This window comes from Eumetopias jubatus, unplaced genomic scaffold, assembly GCF_037043125.1.
Source record: "Eumetopias jubatus isolate StellerSeaLion01/CBP00866 unplaced genomic scaffold, mEumJub1_p1.0 scaffold_1, whole genome shotgun sequence".
NCBI lineage: Eukaryota > Metazoa > Chordata > Mammalia > Carnivora > Otariidae > Eumetopias > Eumetopias jubatus.
Window position 1 is genome coordinate 16,436,514 of NW_028274807.1, and position 20,096 is coordinate 16,456,609.

Consider the following 20,096-nt stretch of genomic DNA (forward strand, 5'->3'; position numbering starts at 1 on the left):
TGGTTGCCAAGACCCGAAGAGAGAGGAAATGGGGAATTCTTGTTTAATGGATAGCGTTCCAGTTTTGTGAAATGAAAAGACTTCCAGAGATTGGTTTACACAGCAGTGTGAATGTACTTAACACTACTGAACTGCACACTTAAAATACTTAATTTGCTAAATTAATATGTATTTTACCCATAATTAAAAATTTTTAGAAAAAGAAAACTTATGTATGACAAAAATGCAGTAAATAATGGTTAAAGGACAAGTGACAAAATGGGAGAAAACTTTTACAAATTAACAAAAACTTAATATCCATAATATACTAATAGCTTCTATTAATCAGTAAAACCATCCAAATTAAAAAATTTGTCAAGGACTTTAACAGGTAATTCATAGATGAAATAGTCAGTAGTCATTTCATTTATAAAATGAAAAATGAATTTGTCATAGTAATAATGATAGAAATACAAATTAAAAGAAGCACATTTTATCTGCCATCTTTCTAGAAATTAAGATTCATCAAGTGTGCAGTCATATTTGTCCATTTTTGGTGAAAGTGTAAATTGTGCTTTTTAGGAAAGCAATTTGAAATTATCAAAATGTAATACATTCATATCCTTTGCTCTTGCATTTCTACTTCTAGGAATCTAGCTTAAATAGTATTATATTTGCACATACGCAGAATAATACCTTGCTCACAGACATTTATTGCAACTTTATTTGTAAGAGCAAAATTTGGGAAAAAACCTCAATGCCCACTAATAGGGGAATAGTTAAATTATGATAGTATGGAATATTTTTCTTTTTGTTCTTAATTTAGTTATGGAGCTTTAAAATAGAAAGTAATTTATATCTATATGTTCTGACATAGAAAGGTCTAAAATGTAAGTGGCAAGTAATACAGTAGTATATTTAGAGTGATCTCATTATGTAAATACATAAACACATAAACTAATTAATAAATAAAAACATAAATAAACATAAAATTCAAGTATATATATGACATCTATGAATATCAATTCATAGAAGGGACACAACTGGTACTGTTTAAATGAATCAGTTGACTCTTAAAGAGAACATAATCATATATTGTATAATTTTTAAAAATTATACATGGAGGTGAAGTTATATATACTTATGTTAAAAACTAGAAGCCTTTCATCATCCAGAACCAGCAACTCTCAATCTTTTCATTGTTTCCTTTTTTTTCTATACAGTTATTTTATGTAGTGGCATTATTAGTCTTTTTGAATATTCTGAAGGAATTTTCTGAAACCACTGCATGTTTAGGATAAATATAATTCATACTTTTCCTTTTCTTTAAACAGTTTTTTCCCACTAACGGAAGGTAATATGCATACCATTCAAAGTCTCTGTCCGTTTTTGTCAAAAGAAGACAAGAAAGAATTCATTGCTCAATGTATACCTCCCCTTTTGGCCTGGACTAAGGAAGATCTTTGCAGTACTAATGGTTAGTGCTTGATAATAAATATTTCTTTACTTTAATTATTGCTTGAGATAAAAGAAGTGTTTCTTAATATCTAAATCCAAATCTAGCAGAGATAAATTGAATTGTAGCTGATTTATTCCTAGTTTATACTTTTGCTTCATAACAAGTTGGCAGTCAATAGGATGAGTGTCATTGGAGAGTGACTGTTACCATTTTGTAGTACAGAAATGCTACAGCCTTAAGGGAAGATAAAAACCTCAACTGTCCTTTCATTATTTCCATCCATAGCATTTTTAGCTATGCTTAATTTCTCCCTAGTCAACCAATGACTGAACATCTAGAGGTAACAGAATAATTTTTGTTGTATTTTAAACCTTTTTGGACACTCTGTACTCTTATTAGTTCATTTGTTTATTAATTTAATAAACACTGAACCTGGCTCTTTGGCAGTTCCTTTGGTAGAGAGGACAGGCATAAAGTTATATCGTGATAACCGATGTATCAGAAACATGTCCTGTGCGTCAGAGCAGCAGAAAAGGAGTTTCCCCACTCTGCTTTGAGGCATCAGTGGTGATTTCACAAAGAAAAATTTAACTGGGTGATGAAGTATATTTTTCCATATGGCTATAGTTGGGGAGGGGCATATGGATATAGTTGGGGACAGACAACATGAAAGAGTGTAGAGAGCTCAGTTTGGCTGGCATTTAAAGTAGAAGGTTGGGGACAAAGGATGTAAGATGCACAAGTAGCTGGATTTTGAGAAAGGGTAGGGGAAAGGCCTTATGTAGGTTAAGGAATTTGGACTTTAAGAGCTAGGCAGTAAGGAGCTATTGGCTCAAATTAGGTAGGAGAGTTGTAAGACTGTCTCATTAGAAAGATTATTTTGATAACTGTGAAGGATGGATATGAGGGAAGAGAGATTGGGGGTAGAAGACAGATAGGAAACTATTGGAATGTCTTTATTTTTTAAAATTTTTATTTTATTTATTTTTGGGGGGGTGGGTCAGAGGAAGAGAGAATCTTAAGCAGGCTCCATGCCCCGCATGGAGCCCGGTGGCGGTACTCAGTCTCCCAACCCTGAGATCATGACCTGAGCTGAAATCAAAGAGTTGGATGCTTAATTGACTGAGCCACCCAAATGCCCCTGGAATAATCTTAATGAGAGATAAACAGAGCTTGAATCAAGGCATAGACGGAAGAGAGAAGTAGGAAATGAAAGAGATTATGGAAATAGAGTTAGTATGGCTCTGTGATTCTATTTCTGAATTGGGTAGAAGAAAATACCAATAGGCCTTATAGAGAACCTTTAAAGGAGACTTGAAGGTTAGGAGGAAGTAGGCAAGGAGTATACAGGGAGCCAATGTTAAATTAAGGTGGCTATGGTTATTACTCAAATGGAGATTGTCTCTCGATCGGATGGAAATACTACTTTCCAAGCCCACGTCATGTAGGTAGTAGTATAATCTGTAAATGAGCATGAGCTTGTCCAGGCAGAGTGAAGAGTGAGAAGAACGTCAAGGGAATGCCAATACATAGATACAAGGGGTATGTGGGTGGGGAGAGTTGAGAATAAGGACTAAATATAAAAGCAGAGGAGTTTTAGGTAGTATTCAACCCCTGTGTTAAATACCACAGAAGTTGACATAAAATTCAGGAATGAAGAGTGTTGAGAAAATGGAGGCAGGTATTTGTTCTAAGTGTTCGGTGAAAAGGGATGTAGAAAGGTGAAAGCCAGAGATGAATTTAAGGTCAGAGGGAAAATTGGTGTTGCAGGGGAGGAGGAGGAGGAGTAGGAGATAGAGAAACTGATGATAGCTCCCACTGAGGTGATGAGAGGGATGGAATCTACTTAGAAGATACTAACCTCATGTAGGTGGAGTGACTTTCTTCAGAGAGAAGTTAGGAGAGATGTAGGATGGATGCAGATGTGAACAAAGAGGGTAGGGAACTTGATGTGTTCCTTACTAATAAGCTTTGCATCTCTTTGGGCCAGATCATTTAATGAGTAGAAACTGGATTGCAGATTTTAAGAAGGATAGTGAAAGTTTGAAGTAGTGGAAGAAGAACACACCTATCAACAAACATTTGTCAAGAAGAATTACCCTATGGCACCCAAAGCCAGCCGATGTCAAAAATAAATTATTGTGGCATTAAGCTTTATAGTTTCGTTCACTGACAGAGTTAGATTGTAGGATCAGGCAGGGATTTGCAGTTCTGGAATGGGGATGCAGTAGAACTGGCTGTGCATAGAGGAGAGGAGGACCTAATGGGAGTGCAGGTGGTTTCTCCAAGCAACATTATAACTGAAGTATGGCCAAGGGAAAGAAGGGGCAGGAGGAGACAAGGCTGCAGTGTCACACAGCTGTGTGCAGTCACACAGACCATGGGTTCCTAGCTGTGTGGAGGCTCTACAGGAGGAGGAATGTTTTTGAGATTTGACAAGTAATTTTGCTCTTTCAACCAAAGTAATGAAATAGAATTAGCTAACAAATAGTTTTTAGTATATAGTTGTTAGAAAATCTATTGTTTCTGATTACACTTGAGCTCAGCCTATTCAATTTTGCCAGGAAGATTAAAAAAAAATTATTCCTCTGCCTTTAAAGGACAGTTAAATACATTATACATTTTTTTTCTTTATTCCTCAGTTCCCTTTTACCTAAGGATAAAAACCCAAGTCCTTAGTTTGGCCTGTTGGACATTTTACAATCTTATTGCAACTGATCTCTCCAGTTTTACTTTTTGCTTCCATCCTGGACCTGGCAATGCTAAATCTTCATGATTTTTGAACATTATATACTTTTTTTTCAGTTTTATTGAAAAATTATTGACATCACTGTGTTTCAGGTGTACAACACGATGGTTTGATTTATATATATATTGTGAGGTGATTACCACTATAGGTTCAGCTCACATCCATATTCTCATGTAGATGCGATAACAAGAAAAGGAAAAGGAAAAAAATTTCCTCCTGATGAGAACTCAGGATTAACTTTTACCAGCATTCCTATATATTATATAGTAGTGTTAGCGTAGTCATCGTGTTGTACATTACATCCCTAGTACTTATTTATCTTATAACTGGAAGCTTGTGACTGTAATCCTTCCTCCAAGCCCCGCCCTCCCCCATCCTCCCTTCTGGTAACCACAGTCTAATCTCTTTTTCTGTGAGTGTGGGTTTGATTTGGTATGGTTTGGTTTGGTTCCACATATGAGTGAGATTATACAGTATTTGTCTTTGACTTATTTCACTTTAGCGTAGTATCTTCAATGTCCATCCATGTTGTCACAAATGGTAGGAAATCCTTTTATGGCTGTGAATAGTATTCCATTCTATGTATATACCACAACTTCTTTTCCATTTCATTCATTAATGGACCTTTGGGTTGTTTACATGTCTTGACTATTATAAATAATATTGCTATGAACATGGGGGTGCAGATATCTTTTGGAGTTAATCTTTTTGTTTCCTTTGGATATACATTGACCTTTGAACAACATGGGTTTGAATTGTGTGGGTCCCCTTGTATGCAGATTTTTTTCAATAAGTACAGTACTATAAATGTATTTTCCTTATGATTTTCTTGACATTTTCTTTTTTCTAGCTTACTTTATTATAAGAATATAGTTAATACATATGTGTTAATTGTCAGTGTAATTGGTAAGGCTTCCAGTCAACAGTAGGCTGTTAGTAGTGAAGTTTTTGGGAAGTCAGAAGTTATATGCAGATTTTCAAGTGCATGGGTTGCGGGGGTTGGTGCCCCTAACCTCCACATTATTTGAGGTTTAACTGTATTCTCAGAAATGGAATTACTGGATCATACAGTAGTTCTATTTTTAATTTTTTGAGGACATCCATACTGTTTCTCATAGTGGCTGTGCCATTTTACAGCCCCACCAACAGGGCATTAGGGTTCCATTTTCTTCACAGCCATGCCAGAATTTGTTATCTCTTACCTTTTTATGATGGCCCTTCTGTTAAGTGTGAGATAATATCTCATTATAATTTTAATTTTCATTTCCCTAATGACTAGTGATGTTGAGCATCATTTTATATATCTGTTGGCCTTAGGAATATTTTCTTTGGAAAAATGTGTATTCAGGCCCTTGGCCCTTTTTTGTAAATTGGGCTATTTGGTTTTTTGCTATTAAGTTGTATGAGTTCTTTATATATTTTGGATATTAATCCCTTATTGGATATAAGGTTTGCAAATATTTTTCCCATTCTGTAGGTTGTCTTTTCACTTTGTTGATTTATTTTGCTGTGCAGAAACTTTTTAGTCTGATGCAGTCCCACTTGTTTATTTTTTATTTTATTTGTGCTTTAGGAGTCATATCCAAAAATTAATTACCAAGGTGTATGTCAAGAGCTTCATTCCTATGTTTTCCTCTAGGAATTTCATAGTTTTATATATTTAAATCTTTAATTGCTTTTGAGTTAATTTTTGCAAGTGATGTAAGATATGGGGCCAGTTTTATTATTTTACACGTGAATAACCAATTATCCCAGCACCATTTATTGAAGAGACTGTCTTTCTCGATTTAGTATTCTTGAATACCTTGTCAAATATTAGTTGATCATATTTTGGGCTCTCAATTCTGTTTCATTGGTCTGTTTGTTTTTATGACCTATTATACTATCTTGATGACTATAATAGCTTTATTGTATAGCATGACATCAGGAAGTGTGATGCCTCCTGCTTTGTTCTTCTTTCGCAGGATTTCTTTGGCTACTCAGGGTCTTTTGTGGTTCTGTATACGTTTTAAGAGTGTTTTTTCTACTTCTCTAAAAAATGCCAGTGGAATCTTGAATAGGGATTGCATTGAATCTATGGATGGCTTTTGGTAGTATTGATATTTTAACAATATTAATTCTTCCAGTCCATGAACATGGAATACCTTTCTATTTATTTGTGTCTTTGATGTCTTTCATTAATGTCTTGTAGTTTTCAATGTAAAGATCTTTCATTTTCTTAAATGTATTCCTAAGTATTTTGGTTTTGATGCTATTGTAAATGGGATAGGGAATTTTTTTCAGAAAATGTGTTGCTGTTGTATAGAAATGTTACTGATTTTGTATGTTAATTTTGTATCCTGCAACTCGACTGAATTCACTGATCTAATACTTTTTTTGTTTGAGTCTTTAGGATTTTCTATATATTATATCATGTCATCTGTAAAGAGACAATTTTACTTCCTCCTTTCCAGTTCTGGTACCTTTTATTTCTCTTTTCTTGCTTGGTTGTTTTAGCTAGGACTTCTAGTACTGTGTTGAACAGGAGTGATGAGAGCAGCCATTGTTGTCTTGTTCTAATCTTAGAGGAGAAGCTTTCAGCCTTTCCGTGTTAAGTATGATGTTAGCTGTGGGTTTGTCATTTATGGCCTTTATTATAGTGCAGTATGTTATTTCTACACCTAATCTGTTAAAAGTTTTCATTATGAATGGACGTTGAATTTTGTCAAATGCTTTTCTCTGTGTGTACTGAGATGATCATATGATTCTTTTCTTTCATTTTATTAATGTGATGTATCACACTGATTTGCGTTTATTGAGCCACTTTGCATTCCAGGGATAAATCCCACTTGGTCATCGTGAATGATCCTTTTAATGTACTGCTGTATTCAGTTTGCTAGTATTTTATTGAGAATTTTTCACCTATATTCTTCAGACCATTTGCCTATAGTTTTCTTTTCTAGTAGTGTCTTTTTGTCTTTTTCTGGTTTTGGTATCAGGATAATGCTGGCCTTGTAAAAACAGTTTGGGAGTGTTTCCTCCTCTGCAATTTTTTGGAAGAGTTTAAGAAAGATTAGTGTTGATTCTTCTTTAAATATTGGGTGAAATTCACCAGTCAAGCCATCTGGCCCTGGGCTTTTTTTCATTAGGAGATTTTTCATTAGTAATTCCGTTTCCTTGTTAGTAATTGGTCTATTCAGATTTTGTTTCTTCCTGATTCAGTCTTGGTAAGTTGTATGTTTCTAAGAGTTTTTCTGCTTCTTTTAGGTTGTCCAGTTTGTTGGCATATAGTTTTTCAACAGTAGCCTCTTATGATCCTTTGAATTACTGTGATACCAGTTGTAATGTCTCCTTTTTCATTTTCAATTTTGTTGATATGAGTCCTTTCTCTTATTTTATTCCTTTGGTTAGTCTAACTAAGGGTTTGTTGGTTTTTTTCCTTCAAAAACCAGCTTTTAGTTTGTTTAATCTTTTTTATTATTTTTCTGTTCACTGTTTCATTTATTTCTGCTCTAATCTTTTATTTTTTTCTTTCTTCTGACTTTGGGCTAATTTTGTTCTTTTGCTAGTTCCTTAAGGCATAGAGGTAGGTAGTTTATTTGGAGATTTTTTTTGCTTCTTAATTAGGCATTTATTGCTATGAACTTCCCTGTTAGAACTACATTTGCTGCATCCCACAAGTTCTGGTGTGTTGTGTTTCCATTTTTGTTTATCTCAAAAAAGTTTTAGTTCCCCTTTAATTTCTTCTTTGATCCATTGGTTGTTTAGGAGAGTGTTAATATCCATATGAATTTTTAAGTTTTCCTCTTGTTATTGATTTCCAGTTTCATGCCATTGTGGTCAGAGAAAGTATTTGATATAATTTCAGTGTTTTTGAATTTGCTGATTGTTTTGTGGTCCAATCTATGGTTTATCTTAGAAAGTGGTCCTTGTGCGCTTGAAAAGAATGTGTATTATGCTGTCGTTGGATAGAATGGAAACATAATGTTCTAAATATTATCAACATAGAAATATAAGATGTAATTTTGTTATAAGTAAATACATATATATTAGTTCTGTTTTCTTCTGTTTATATCTGTTAGGTCCATTTGATCTATAGTATGTTTAAGTCCACTGGTTACTTATTGATTCTTTGAATAATCTATCTTCATTGTTAAAAGTGCAGTTAAAAGTCTCCAACTATTACTGTATTACTATTTCTTCTTTTAACTCTGTTAGTTTTTGCTTTCTATATATATATATATATATATGTATATATATATATATATATAAATATATATTTGCTCCAATGTTGGATGTATAAATATTTACAATTGTAATATCTTTTGATATATTGAACCTTTATCATTATATTATAACCATCTTTGTCTCTTTTTACCATTTTTAAAGTCTATTTTGTCTACGTAAAGACACACCTCGTTTTATTGCATTTTGCTTTGTTGCATTTTGCAGATACTGTGTTTTTTTCTTTTTAATAAATTGAAAATTTATGGCAACTCTGTATCAAGCAAGTTTGTCAGCGCCATTTTTCCAACAGCACTTCATGTTTTTATATTTTGGTAATTCTTGCAAACTTTTTCATTTTTATTTTATTTTTTTCTGGTGATGTGTGAGCAGTGATCTTTGATATTGCTGTTGTAATTGTTTTGGGGTGCCATAGGCTATGCCCATGTAAGATAGCTAACTTAAATGATAAGTTGTGGTGTGTTCTGACTGTTCTACCAACTGGCCATCCTCCTGTCTGTCTCCCTCTCCTTGGGCTTGCCTAGTGCAGGCCAATTAATAATCCTATAATGACCTCTATGTTTTCAAGTGAAAGGAGGAGTCACATGTCTCACATTTTAAATCAAAGGCTAGAAATGATTAAGCTTAGTGAGAAAGTCATGTTGAAAATGAAGATAGTTTTGAAAGCCAGGCCTGTCACACCAGACAGCTAAGTTGTGAATGCAAAAGAAAAGTTCTTGAGGAAATGAAAAGTGTTCTCCATTGAACACATAAATGATAAGAAAGAAAAACAGCCGTGCTGCTGATGTGGAGAAGTTTTAGTGGTTTGGATAGAAGATAAAACCAGCTACAACATTCCCTTTAGGTCCTAACTTTCTTCAGTTCTAAGAAGGCTAAACGAGGTAAAGAAGCTTCAGAGGAAAAATTTGAAGCTAGGAGAGGTTGACTCATGAGGTTTAAGGAAAGAAGCCCTCTGTATAACGTAACAGTGCAAGATGAAGCAGTAAATGCTGCACAGAAGCTATAGCAAGTTATCCAGAAGATCTGGCTAAGGTAATTAATTAAAGTGGCTACTCTAATGGCAAGTTTTCAGTGTAGATGAAACAGCCTTCTACTGAAAGATGCCATTTAAGATATTTGTAGCTAGAGGAAGAAGTCAATGGCTGGCTACAAAGAACAAGCTGATTCTCTTGTTAGGGGCTAATGCAGCCGGTGACTTTAAATTGGAGTCACTGCTCATTTACCATGGTTGTTGCAGTTTACATTTTTTTAACATTATATAACCAATAGCAGATTTTTGTAGTTATGGTTATTTTTACTAATTTTTTTTTTTTAGATTTTTAAATTTTAGAGTAAACATACACATGGGGGGAGGGGCAGAGGGAGAGAATCCTAAGCAGACTCCCTGCTGAGCTCAGAGTTTGATGCAGGGCTCAGTCCCACTACCCATGAGACCATGACTCAAGCTGAAACCAAAAGTCAGACGCCAAACCGACTGAGTCACCCAGGCACCCGGTATTTTTACTATATTAAGAAAATATATTTTTTATTTATTTTTAGAAAGAGAGAAAGTGAATGCACACATGCCCATGAGCGGCAGGGTAGGGGGCAGAGAGAAAGGGAGAGAGAGAATCTTAAAGGAGGCACCATGCTCAGCACAGAGCCCAATGTGGGGCTTGATCTCATGACCCTGAGGTCATGACCTGAGCCAAAATCAAGAGTCAGAGGCTTAACTGACTGAGCCTCCCAGGTGCCCCTAATTTTACTATATTTTTTAAAAACTTTAAACTAGAGTTGTAAGTGAATTATGTACCACTATTATCATATTCCAGAATCCAACTATGACTATATGTTTACCATTACCAATGAGATTTACAATACCTTTTTATGTTTTTATGTAGCTAACTAGTATTCTTTTATTTCCACTCAAAGAACTCCCTTTAGCATTTTTTGTAAGGTAGATTTGGTGGTAATGAACTCCCTTAGCTTTTGTTTTGCCCAGGAAAGTTTTTGTCCCATTCTCTCCTGCCCTGAAAAGTTTCTGTTGAGAAATTCGCTGATACTCTTATGGAGGTTCCCATGGATGTAACTTACTGCTTGTACTGCTCTTAAAATTCTTTCTTTGTCTTTGACTTTTGACAATGTAATTATGACTCAAGTGTAGCCCTATTCACATTCACTTTATTCACAAATAATTATCCTTATGGATCTGGATGTCCATTTCTCTCTACAGGTTTGGGAAGTTTTCAGCCATTATTGTTTTAAATATACTTTCTGTCCGTTTCTCTTTCTGGAATTACCATAATGTGAATTTTTTTTTTATAATTCCCATAGGCTTTCTTCTTTTTTCTTTTTGCTCCAGTGTCCTATCCTCAAGGTCTCTGATTCTTCTGTGTCTTTGAGTCTACTTTTGAAACAGTTGAATTCAGTTCGGTTACTGTATTTTTCAACTCCAGAATTTCTTTTTTTTGGAAGGGAAACCAGAGTTTCAATTTCTCAGAGAATATGAACAAAGGGAAACATGTTCTGCTTACACAAGTATAAAGTTCTTGCACTTAAAAAAGCTAGGTGGGACATGTAGTTCTAATAACACTGGCTGAACTACAAATACAGGCATTTCGCTGTACCCATATGAGGAACCAGAAGTCAGTTTGTTGTATAGCATAACAAAGAGCTTGGTACTTAAATACTTTAACAACTCCAGAATTTCTGTTTGTTTTTTTTGATGGTCGCAGTTTTCTTATCAAACTTTGCATTTTGTTCATGCATTGTTCCTAATTTTGTTTAGCTTCTTTTCTTCGAGTTTGCTAAACTTCTTTAAGAGAATTATTCTGAATTCTTTGACAGTTTATAGATTTTCATGTCTTTAGGATCAATTATTAGAGCTTTACTAGTTTCCTTTGGGTGTCATATTTATCTGATTATTTGTGATCCTTTATTCCTTACGTTGGTATCTGCACATTCGATTGTGCTCCTCTTCCAAACATGAATAATTTATAGGTTTGTTTTGCAGTAATAGTTCTTTACCAGTCAGCTCAGTTTGGGTTTTTAGGTGTGTCTGCTGGTAATGTCCTTGTGCAAGTAGGGCCTGCTATTACAGTCTGTTTTTGGGCAAAGCTGAACTCTGAGGAAGCAGGGCTGGTGGGGTCGGGGGGAGGCTAACATTTGGAAAAGACTGCTAGCTTGGTGCTGCGGTTGCCTGGATTCTCTGGTCAGACTCACTAGGTAGTTGGAACTGGGTACTATATTCATCAGTGGTTTGGGCTATGAATTAGTTTCTCTGCCCTGCCAGGGCAACAGGATAGATTCCAGAATCTATACAGCTCATTGTTTGGGGACCTGAATTGGCAAGAGCGTGCACAGAATTCCCTTGTCAGATGATGCTCTCTCTGCAGATGGGGGAAGCCACGGGTTGTGCTCGCTATTCAAGTGCCGCTGGACACAGGGTTTTTGGATGGGCTGTGGAGCTTCCTGTGTGCTCTGGTTATTTAGGTTCCCTGGTCAGACTAGCTAAAAGGTTGTATTCGATGATGAGTGGGGCTACAAATTAGATTCCCTGCCTGGGCACAGTGGCAGAAAGAGGTCTAAAGCCAGTGAAGCTCTATATTGTCTAAACTCAAGCAGAACTGCATCCCAAGTTCCTTGACTGAACAGGGCCACTGGTTTTTGTCTGCAGACTATCAGCTTTGCCTGCCCACCTCGGTTTTAGTGCCACTGTGCTGTAGAGCTTTCAGGAATTTTTGCTAGCCCTTTTGGTCAGGTGGGCTAGAAGACTGTCCACAATGTGTGGGGCTATGTCTCAGCTCCCTTGCCTGGGTGGGAGGAGGAGGGGCCAGGAGTGACCCTCAGCTTTATCTGTGAATTAATCACTCTGCCCGTGTGGAGCAGGGGAAGCCCCAATGCATGGCTTTGCTCTGGGGTGATCAGTCCCACTCAGCCACCTCTTGGCTTGAGTGCCATGGGGCCACACAGCTTTCAGGGATTGTCTCCAGCCCTTCTGGTCTGATGGGGTGGAAGATGCTCCACAGTGTGTGTTGGGGGAGGGGTGGGGAGGGGGCGGCTGTGGCTCAGCTCCTTAACCTGGGAGTGGGTAATACCACTGGGCTTTAGGGCTGTCAGAACTACTCCTTTAAGAATCAGAATCAGGCAGATCTGCACCCTGCTATGTTCACTGGTCAGTGTGCCCCTGGCTTGGTTCTGCAGATAAGCAAAGCCACTGGTTGGGATTACTGCTGGGCACTGCAGGTATGAACTTGGTCGGCCAAGATCCATGTGCTGGTTGTTACAAGCACTTCATCCATTCTTTGTCAAAGTCAGAGTCCCAGTGGCTGAGCCCTGCAAATTTCCCAGCAATCCCAGTGCTGTGAGATCAGGGTAGGAGCTCCCACCAAGGGACTCACAATAATGGGTGTGTGTGTGTGTTGGTTTCCCCCCTGGGTTCTCTTTTCCTACTGAAGGAACCAGAGTCTCCGGGGAGACCTCTCCACATGGTGCTGCACTGTCCTGGGGAGGGACAGTGCAGTCAGTGGATAGCTGCTTTTCTTACCTTCCTAATGCATCTGTCTTGGTCTCAGTGATGTAGGGGGTGTTTCAGCCTGACCCCTGTAGGAGTCTCAGTGAGGTCTTGTTCTTGAATAATTGTTAGTTGTTTTTCTTGTGAGAGGGAGCAAAGCTAAGAACAACCTATGTCGCCGTCTTGGTGATGTCTCTCCTATTCCACACTTTTTTAGCACTTTGTGCCTTAGCTAGAGTGCCCCTTTGCTACTCTTGCAGACTTGTTTATCTTTTGATAAATCCCGGTTCAAATGCCAGCTTTAAGAAGCCCTTCCTTCCTTCCGATTGATTCATTTATTTCAGAGCGTGAGTGAGTGGGGGAAGGGACGGAGGGAGAGAATATCCAAGCAGACTTCTGCTGAAGGTGGAGCCCAACTCAGGACTTGATCCCACGAGCCATGAGTTCAGGACCTGAGCCAAAACCAAGAGTCACATGCCCAACCGACTGAGCCACCCAAGCGCCCCCGGGAAGCCTCTTCTGACACAACCTAGATGGAGATAGTTGTTTCCTTTTCTAGGCTCCCATTCTTTGTCCACATTATATTGTAATTTGTTTTTAAGTCTCCTAGTACTGCTGGATGAGTCCCTTCAGGGACTGGATTTTGTTCATCTTTACCCAGCATCTAACAAGGCACCTGATATTCATTATTTATTCATCTTCATTTAGTCAGTCAAAATAAATGTCTGTATCTCAGGCATTGTCCTAGGAGGAAGTATACAGTGATAAGTAAAACAGACAAGGTTCCTTCATGGAGCTTACTTTCTGTTGAGGAGATAACAATAAAAAGTAACAGCACCTTTGGTGCTGTAAAGGCAACAAACACATGATAATTAAGAACAGAGAAATGCAGAGGGCTGTATTTCATATATGTGGGAATTACACAGAGTGGAGGCAATATTGAAGCTGAGTGTTGAAGGATAAGAAGGAACCAGGGATTCTGAAGAGGGGTGAGCCTGTGAGCGCTTTCCAGACATTCCACAATACATGCCTATGAAGTGAATGTATGAATTATGGAACGACATTTTCTGTTTCCCATCTTTATTTAACTTTACACTCTAACTATGTTTTTTGTATGTTTGTTTTTATTTGAGAGGTGGGTATACTGAGTGAATCCTATACTTAAGAAACCCAGAATAAAAAACAAAAAAAACCCAGCACAATATCATTTACTCACCCCACCTGTACCTCCATCCCCATCCCCACTCCCTGTTCTGTGTTAGGTGCTTGGTATGGAGAAAGGGTCCCTGCCCTGTGGAGCTTACACACTTATTTGTTGACTCTTTCATGTAAGCCCTTTTTAGAATTCTTAACCAGGACATTTAGGAGAAGGTTTTTGACCTATCTCAAGATAGACTTTTTTTTTTTTTTATAGTAGCAATACAGTTTTTTTTTCTGAGTTTTCATTTTCTTTCTTTCTTCCTTTTTTTTTTTTTTTTGGTCTCTTGCACACAATTTAACGATACAAGAATGAGTTGGTAGTTTACCATTCTAAAGAGTGATTGATTTTCCTTGCATTTTCTCATTTATAGTAATTATAGTGCTTACATGATTTGCACTAGAATTGCTTTTCCTCATTTCAAGTTTCATACCGAAGAAAGAAAAGAATGCTTTTTCTGTGTTAACATTAGCGTGTTCTAAGAGAATGATCATCCCTATTTTTTGTCAAAAACCAGTTTTTTCAGAGAAACAAAGCAATAATTTCTACATCTGTAAGACAAGACTTTGGTTTAAGGCAGTATATATGGATAGATGTGGGTGTGTATGTGTGTGCATTTTAATTTTCATTTTGAATTTTACTTTAGGAGGTTTTGGACATCTTGCCATTTTCAATTCTTGCCTGCAAACCAGAAGCATAGATGATGGGGAGCTATTACATGGTATATTAAAAATTCTAATATCCTGGAAGAAAGATCATGAAGATATTTTTCTTTTCAGTTGGTAGGTGATATTTTATACTGTGTCTCCTTCCCCCATTACAATGTGTATCCAGATTGTGTATCTTATAGTCACAATTTTGTACAGTAATAGGATAGTAAACATTTAAGTCAGCCTTTCATAAGTATATCAGATTTAAAATAAAATAGTTTAATTGAATGTCCATATCATTCTTTCATGTTTTTTTGTTTTGTTTTTATCTTTATCACAGTAATCTATCAGAAGTAAGTCCAGAGATACTAGGTGTAAATATAGAAATAATCCGGTTCCTTTCCCTGTTTCTGAAATACTGCTCATCTCCTTTGGCAGAGAGTGAATGGGACTTCATCATGTGCTCCATGTTGGCTTGGTTGGAGGTAAATTAACCCGATGTGTCATCACCACTGTTAAGTCTTCATGCGTATCTGTATACCAGAACCATCTACTAATCTTATTCTTTAAGTAATGGTTGTAATTAGCTCTTTTGCAAACATTTAAACACCTTATAGATGTATTCCTCACCAGTTACTGTTTGATAGAACAGTGAAATGATAGAGGTTTAATGTCTGCCAGAATCATTCAGTGACCAAATCTCTTGCTCTTAAAGTGTTCTCTCCATTAGCTCATTTTCATACAGTATTTGTAGCACAGCCCTTGAGGTTTTATCTTTCATGATCAGTTTTTTCATCTTTTTGGCTCTTAATTAAATTATTATTAAAATGTATTGTGTCAGTAATACGTTAAAGATTAAGCAAATTCAGAGGGAATTCATGCTCTTTTTATGACACAAAGCAAGTATAGTATTTGTGGGCTCTGATGGCAGCAAATCATTAGGGTTGAATTGGTCTAAATCTCTGCTTTGTTTGCTGTTAGCTGTGTGGCTTAGGGTGTTCAAACTTGACCTACTTGAGCCTCGGTGTCCTTATTTTATTTTTTTATTTTTTAAAGATTTTATTTATTTTAGAGAGATTATGAGCTGGGGAGAGGGGCAAAGGGAGAAGGAGGGTGAGAATCTCAGGCAGGCTCCCCGCTAAGCACAGAGCCTGACTCAGGGCTCAATCTCACGACCCTGAGATCCTGACCTGAGCCCAAGTTAAGAGTTGGACATTCAACCAACTGAGCCACCCCGGCGCCCCCAGTGTCCTTCTTTTAAAAATAACTTAATAATGCCCAATTGGTAGGGCTCCTGAGGAGATTATAAATATGTTTTTATAATTTCACTTGGTAAATGGTAATTGATATTTTCTTTTATAGTTTTAGAAATAGAGAGCATTTCAGAATAAATGGATTGATTCTAATTCTTAGTATTTAATTTTTTTAAAAGTTATTTTGATGTAAAATATATAAATGTCTCTGAGACTACACTTCAACTGCTTTTTATTTTAAAATTTAGAGAACTGAGAGAGTTTTCTTTAATCCCTTGATTTGTGGTGTTCTGGTAGATGTCTGCTAACCTATTTCATTTTTGTTTCTTCAGACAACAAGTGAGAATCATGCATTGTATTCTGTTCCACTTATACAACTGTTTGCCTGTGTCAGCTGTGGTTTGGCCTGTGAGCTCAGTGCTTTTTTCGATTCTGCAACTCTGGATACCATTGGCAATCTCCCTGTAAATCTAATCAGTGAATGGAAAGAATTTTTTTCCCAAGGCATCCACAGTTTGCTTTTACCTCTTTTGGTGACTGTTACAGGCAAGTGAAAGGGGAATCATAGTGGGATTCATTGCACATGACTAGTTGAAAAATTCAAAACAAAAACTTTGGCTGCTTAAGTCAAACGGTACAGAAGAGTGAAGAAAAGAACCTGAGAGAAAACTTGGCATCTCAGAAGCATCACATACGCTTCTGCTTTATAGACAAGATTTGAAAACTGGCAAAGTATCCAAAGACTATTACAAGTTAAAATAATAGTAATTCAGATAACCTGAATAGATTATTTATAACTCAAACTTCTCTCTTTTTTAAGGATGAGAGAATAGAAGTTATGATTACTGTTTAAGATTACATTAAACGGTTTCTAGCGAGGACTGCTCTACTTTGTCAATTTTTTACTTCATTTTCTTAAATGACGTTTGACCGTGAATCAGTCAAGTTCTGTTACTCACTTTATTTTGGGATGTGCATGTTTCTTTCCTTTTTGTCATCAGAAGAAAGTGAAGATACATCTGAAACATCCTTTCAGAATGCAATGCTGAAGCCCATGTGTGAAACATTAACGTATATCCCGAAAGACCAGCTGTTGAGTCAGAAACTCCCTTCAAGATTGGTTGCTGGCCAAAAAACAAACTTACCAGAGTATCTCCAGACTTTGTTAAATACATTGGCCCCATTACTCCTCTACAGAGCTCGGCCTGTGCAAATTGCTGTTTACCATATGCTATACAAGTAAGAATTCTTCCAATTGAATCAATGTTGTGGTGGTTCAAAAAATATATATATATAGATAGATAGATATCTATACATATATTTAGTTTTAACCCTTGGTCATCAAAGAAAAGTCAAAGTAAAAAAGAAATAAACTCAGCCATGCATTTTAATAACAGGGATGCCAGATTTTGGATCACCAGGTCACTGTTCTCTATACATAGTTTACATTTAGATAGTCCTGGCCGTAGGTGATTATTTCAGAAAACAATCACTTAAAAATATACTCATTACAAAGTAAGTATTGGTCTTTCTGCTCTTGAGCATGATTTAACAATGAACAGTTTAATGTAGTATAATATATATTCTGACTTGCAGATTGATGCCTGAATTACCACAATATGATCAGGATAATCTAAAGTCATATGGAGATGAAGAAGAAGAACCAGCCTTGTAAGTTTTTTTAATAATTATTTAATTCTCATAATCCACCTCCCTTATAATAACTTCAGAAGATGGATAAACACAAAAGCTCTAAATTTAGAGTATATATTCATTCAATAGATCTTTTATAAATCATCTGTAAGATAAAAATGAAAGAGTCCAGCCAAAAAAGATAGTTTCTCTCCTTAATTGTTCCTAAATCATATTTTCAGTTTGCTACTATTTGGCAGAACTTTCTTTGACCACACGGTAGCTGTGGAAAGAGTATCAATTTAAATATCTATTGAGCACCCACTTTGTGCAAAGTAATAAATGTCTAGGGGAGAATATGGTGTTTAGTAATTGTTCTTATTCATAAGGAGCTTATAATCACTATAGACGATACTACTCTATAATAGAAGACAGTGTGTGGCAGGTGCTGTGGAACAGGACAGATAGCATGCTGGGGGAACACAGCTGCTTGCACCAGAAGGGAAGACTTTTTCTTGAGAAAGAGACATTTATTCTGGATCTGTCAAGTTAGGTAGCACTTCAGCAGGGCAGGGAAGACCATATCAATTAAGGGAATACCATGTGCGAAGGCATGAATGTGCAGGATGTGCTGGGGAGTGTTGAGTAGTTGCCACTTAACATTATTTTTTGTTGTCTGTATCTTCCTCCACTGGAATAGAAACTCTGTAAAGTCAGGAAGTTTTGTCTCTTGTTCCCAACTATATTCATAGCATTCAGAATGGTCCCTGGCCTAACACAAGACTCATGAATCCTGCTTATATTTTTAATAAAAGGATAAATGATAAATGAACGAATATATGTAGAGTAGGTAGGGAAGGTATAGATAATGAAGGGCCTTAAAAATTACATTTTCTGGGATTTAGGGCATTATTTGATAGAAGATGGGAAAAGTACCAGCTGATTCTGGCTATAGCATGAATCATAAATTATACAAAGAAGCACACAGAGATGGAGACCATTCTAGAAACAGTAATAGTGCGTGGAGGGCAGCATGGAAATGGAGAGATACCTGAGCTGGTATTTGTAAAATCCAGTGACTGTTGGTATGGAATAGAGAAGGGTTGGTAGATGGGATAGTGGTGCTGAAGGTAAAAATCCAAGGGCAGAAGCTTGAAGACCTGTGTTTATGGGCTGGGAAAAGGAAGCCACAAGGAAAGAAATGTTGCACAGGTGAAAGGAAAGAACTGAGCTACAATGTCAGAGAGAGTTTGAGAGAATATACACATGTATTTCACTTTTTGAGAATCTCCTAAGTTCATCTGAAAGTGTTAATGAGTGTAGTAGTTCAGTAAAGAAGAAAATTAATTTACATTGTCATAAATTAATGTGAATATTGAATTTACTTCCCTGAAAAGACATACAGTCTTATGTTTTTTACCCTTTATAGGATCTGGTAGGACCTGGTATCGCTAACTACTAGAGCTTATATTTTGTAGTATTTTTCATAAATATTTCAAGTAATATAAATATGAAAAATATTTTACATATTTATGAATATAAAATGTGTTTTACGTTTACATATGTTAATGTATTTGTAATTAAATATATTTAATTTAACAGAATTAGCAGTTAAAATTAGCATTTAAAGCTGAATCTGTAAAGGGGGACTTTTAAAATGGTTTTTGAAAAATAGAGAAAGATTTTTCTGAAATGCTTAAAGTGTATACATGCTGTCAATTTTTTAAGGGATAAGTTATGAAGAAAATTGTGGTGTTTAATCATTGATTCATAGGTCACCACCAGCAGCATTGATGTCTCTTCTTAGAACTCAGGAGGACTTGCTAGAAAATGTTTTGGGGTGTATTCCTGTTGGACAGATAGTAACTATTAAGCCACTGAGTGAGGACTTCTGCTTTGTTCTGGGATACCTCCTCACCTGGAAATTAATACTTACTTTCTTCAAAGCTGCGTCATCTCAGGTAAATAGGTGATAACTTTTGACAGTTCTGTCATCTGTGTGTTTCTGTTACTGTTCTAAACCCTTTGTTTCCCCTCTTTTTTTTTTTTTAAAGATTTTATTTATTTATTTGAGAGAGAGAGAGAGAGAGAGAGAGAGAAACAGCATGAGAGGGGAGAAGGTCAGAGGGAGAAGCAGGCTCCCCGCTGAGCCGGGAGCCCGATGCGGGACTCGATCCCCGGACTCCGGGATCATGACCTGAGCCGAAGGCAGTCGCTTAACCAACTGAGCCACCCAGGCGCCCCTCCCCTCTTTTTGAAAAAAGGGGAAATGCCTCACATTTTAATCTTTCCTGGCTAACTTCAGACATTCTGCTAAATTTATATCTGTCCCTTAACTTCCTTATCCTTCCCCCCCCCCCCCCCCACGCACACTGTTTTTTTGTAAAAGTAATCTCTGGAATGTGCTTGAATCAATTTTTTTCTTACTGAATGTAGCCACGAAGTCCTTTTACTGCAGGA

General features: G+C 36.6%; 1 protein-coding gene across 2 annotated transcripts in view; it reads left to right on the forward strand.

Annotated features, from left to right (window-relative positions):
• The window catches only part of LTN1 (listerin E3 ubiquitin protein ligase 1), a 61,698-nt gene that overhangs the window by 30,299 nt on the left and 11,303 nt on the right, over positions 1–20,096 (forward strand). Inside the window, exons 19-25 of one of the 2 annotated variants that reach the window (XM_028115633.1) lie at positions 1,314–1,456; positions 14,748–14,883; positions 15,092–15,236; positions 16,337–16,550; positions 17,006–17,243; positions 17,601–17,675; positions 19,411–19,597. In XM_028115633.1, coding sequence (XP_027971434.1) covers positions 1,314–1,456; positions 14,748–14,883; positions 15,092–15,236; positions 16,337–16,550; positions 17,006–17,243; positions 17,601–17,675; positions 19,411–19,597 — 1,138 coding nt within the window. The remainder of the gene's footprint in view (positions 1–1,313; positions 1,457–14,747; positions 14,884–15,091; positions 15,237–16,336; positions 16,551–17,005; positions 17,244–17,600; positions 17,676–19,410; positions 19,598–20,096) is intronic. The other variant, XM_088024130.1, reaches the window with a different exon arrangement.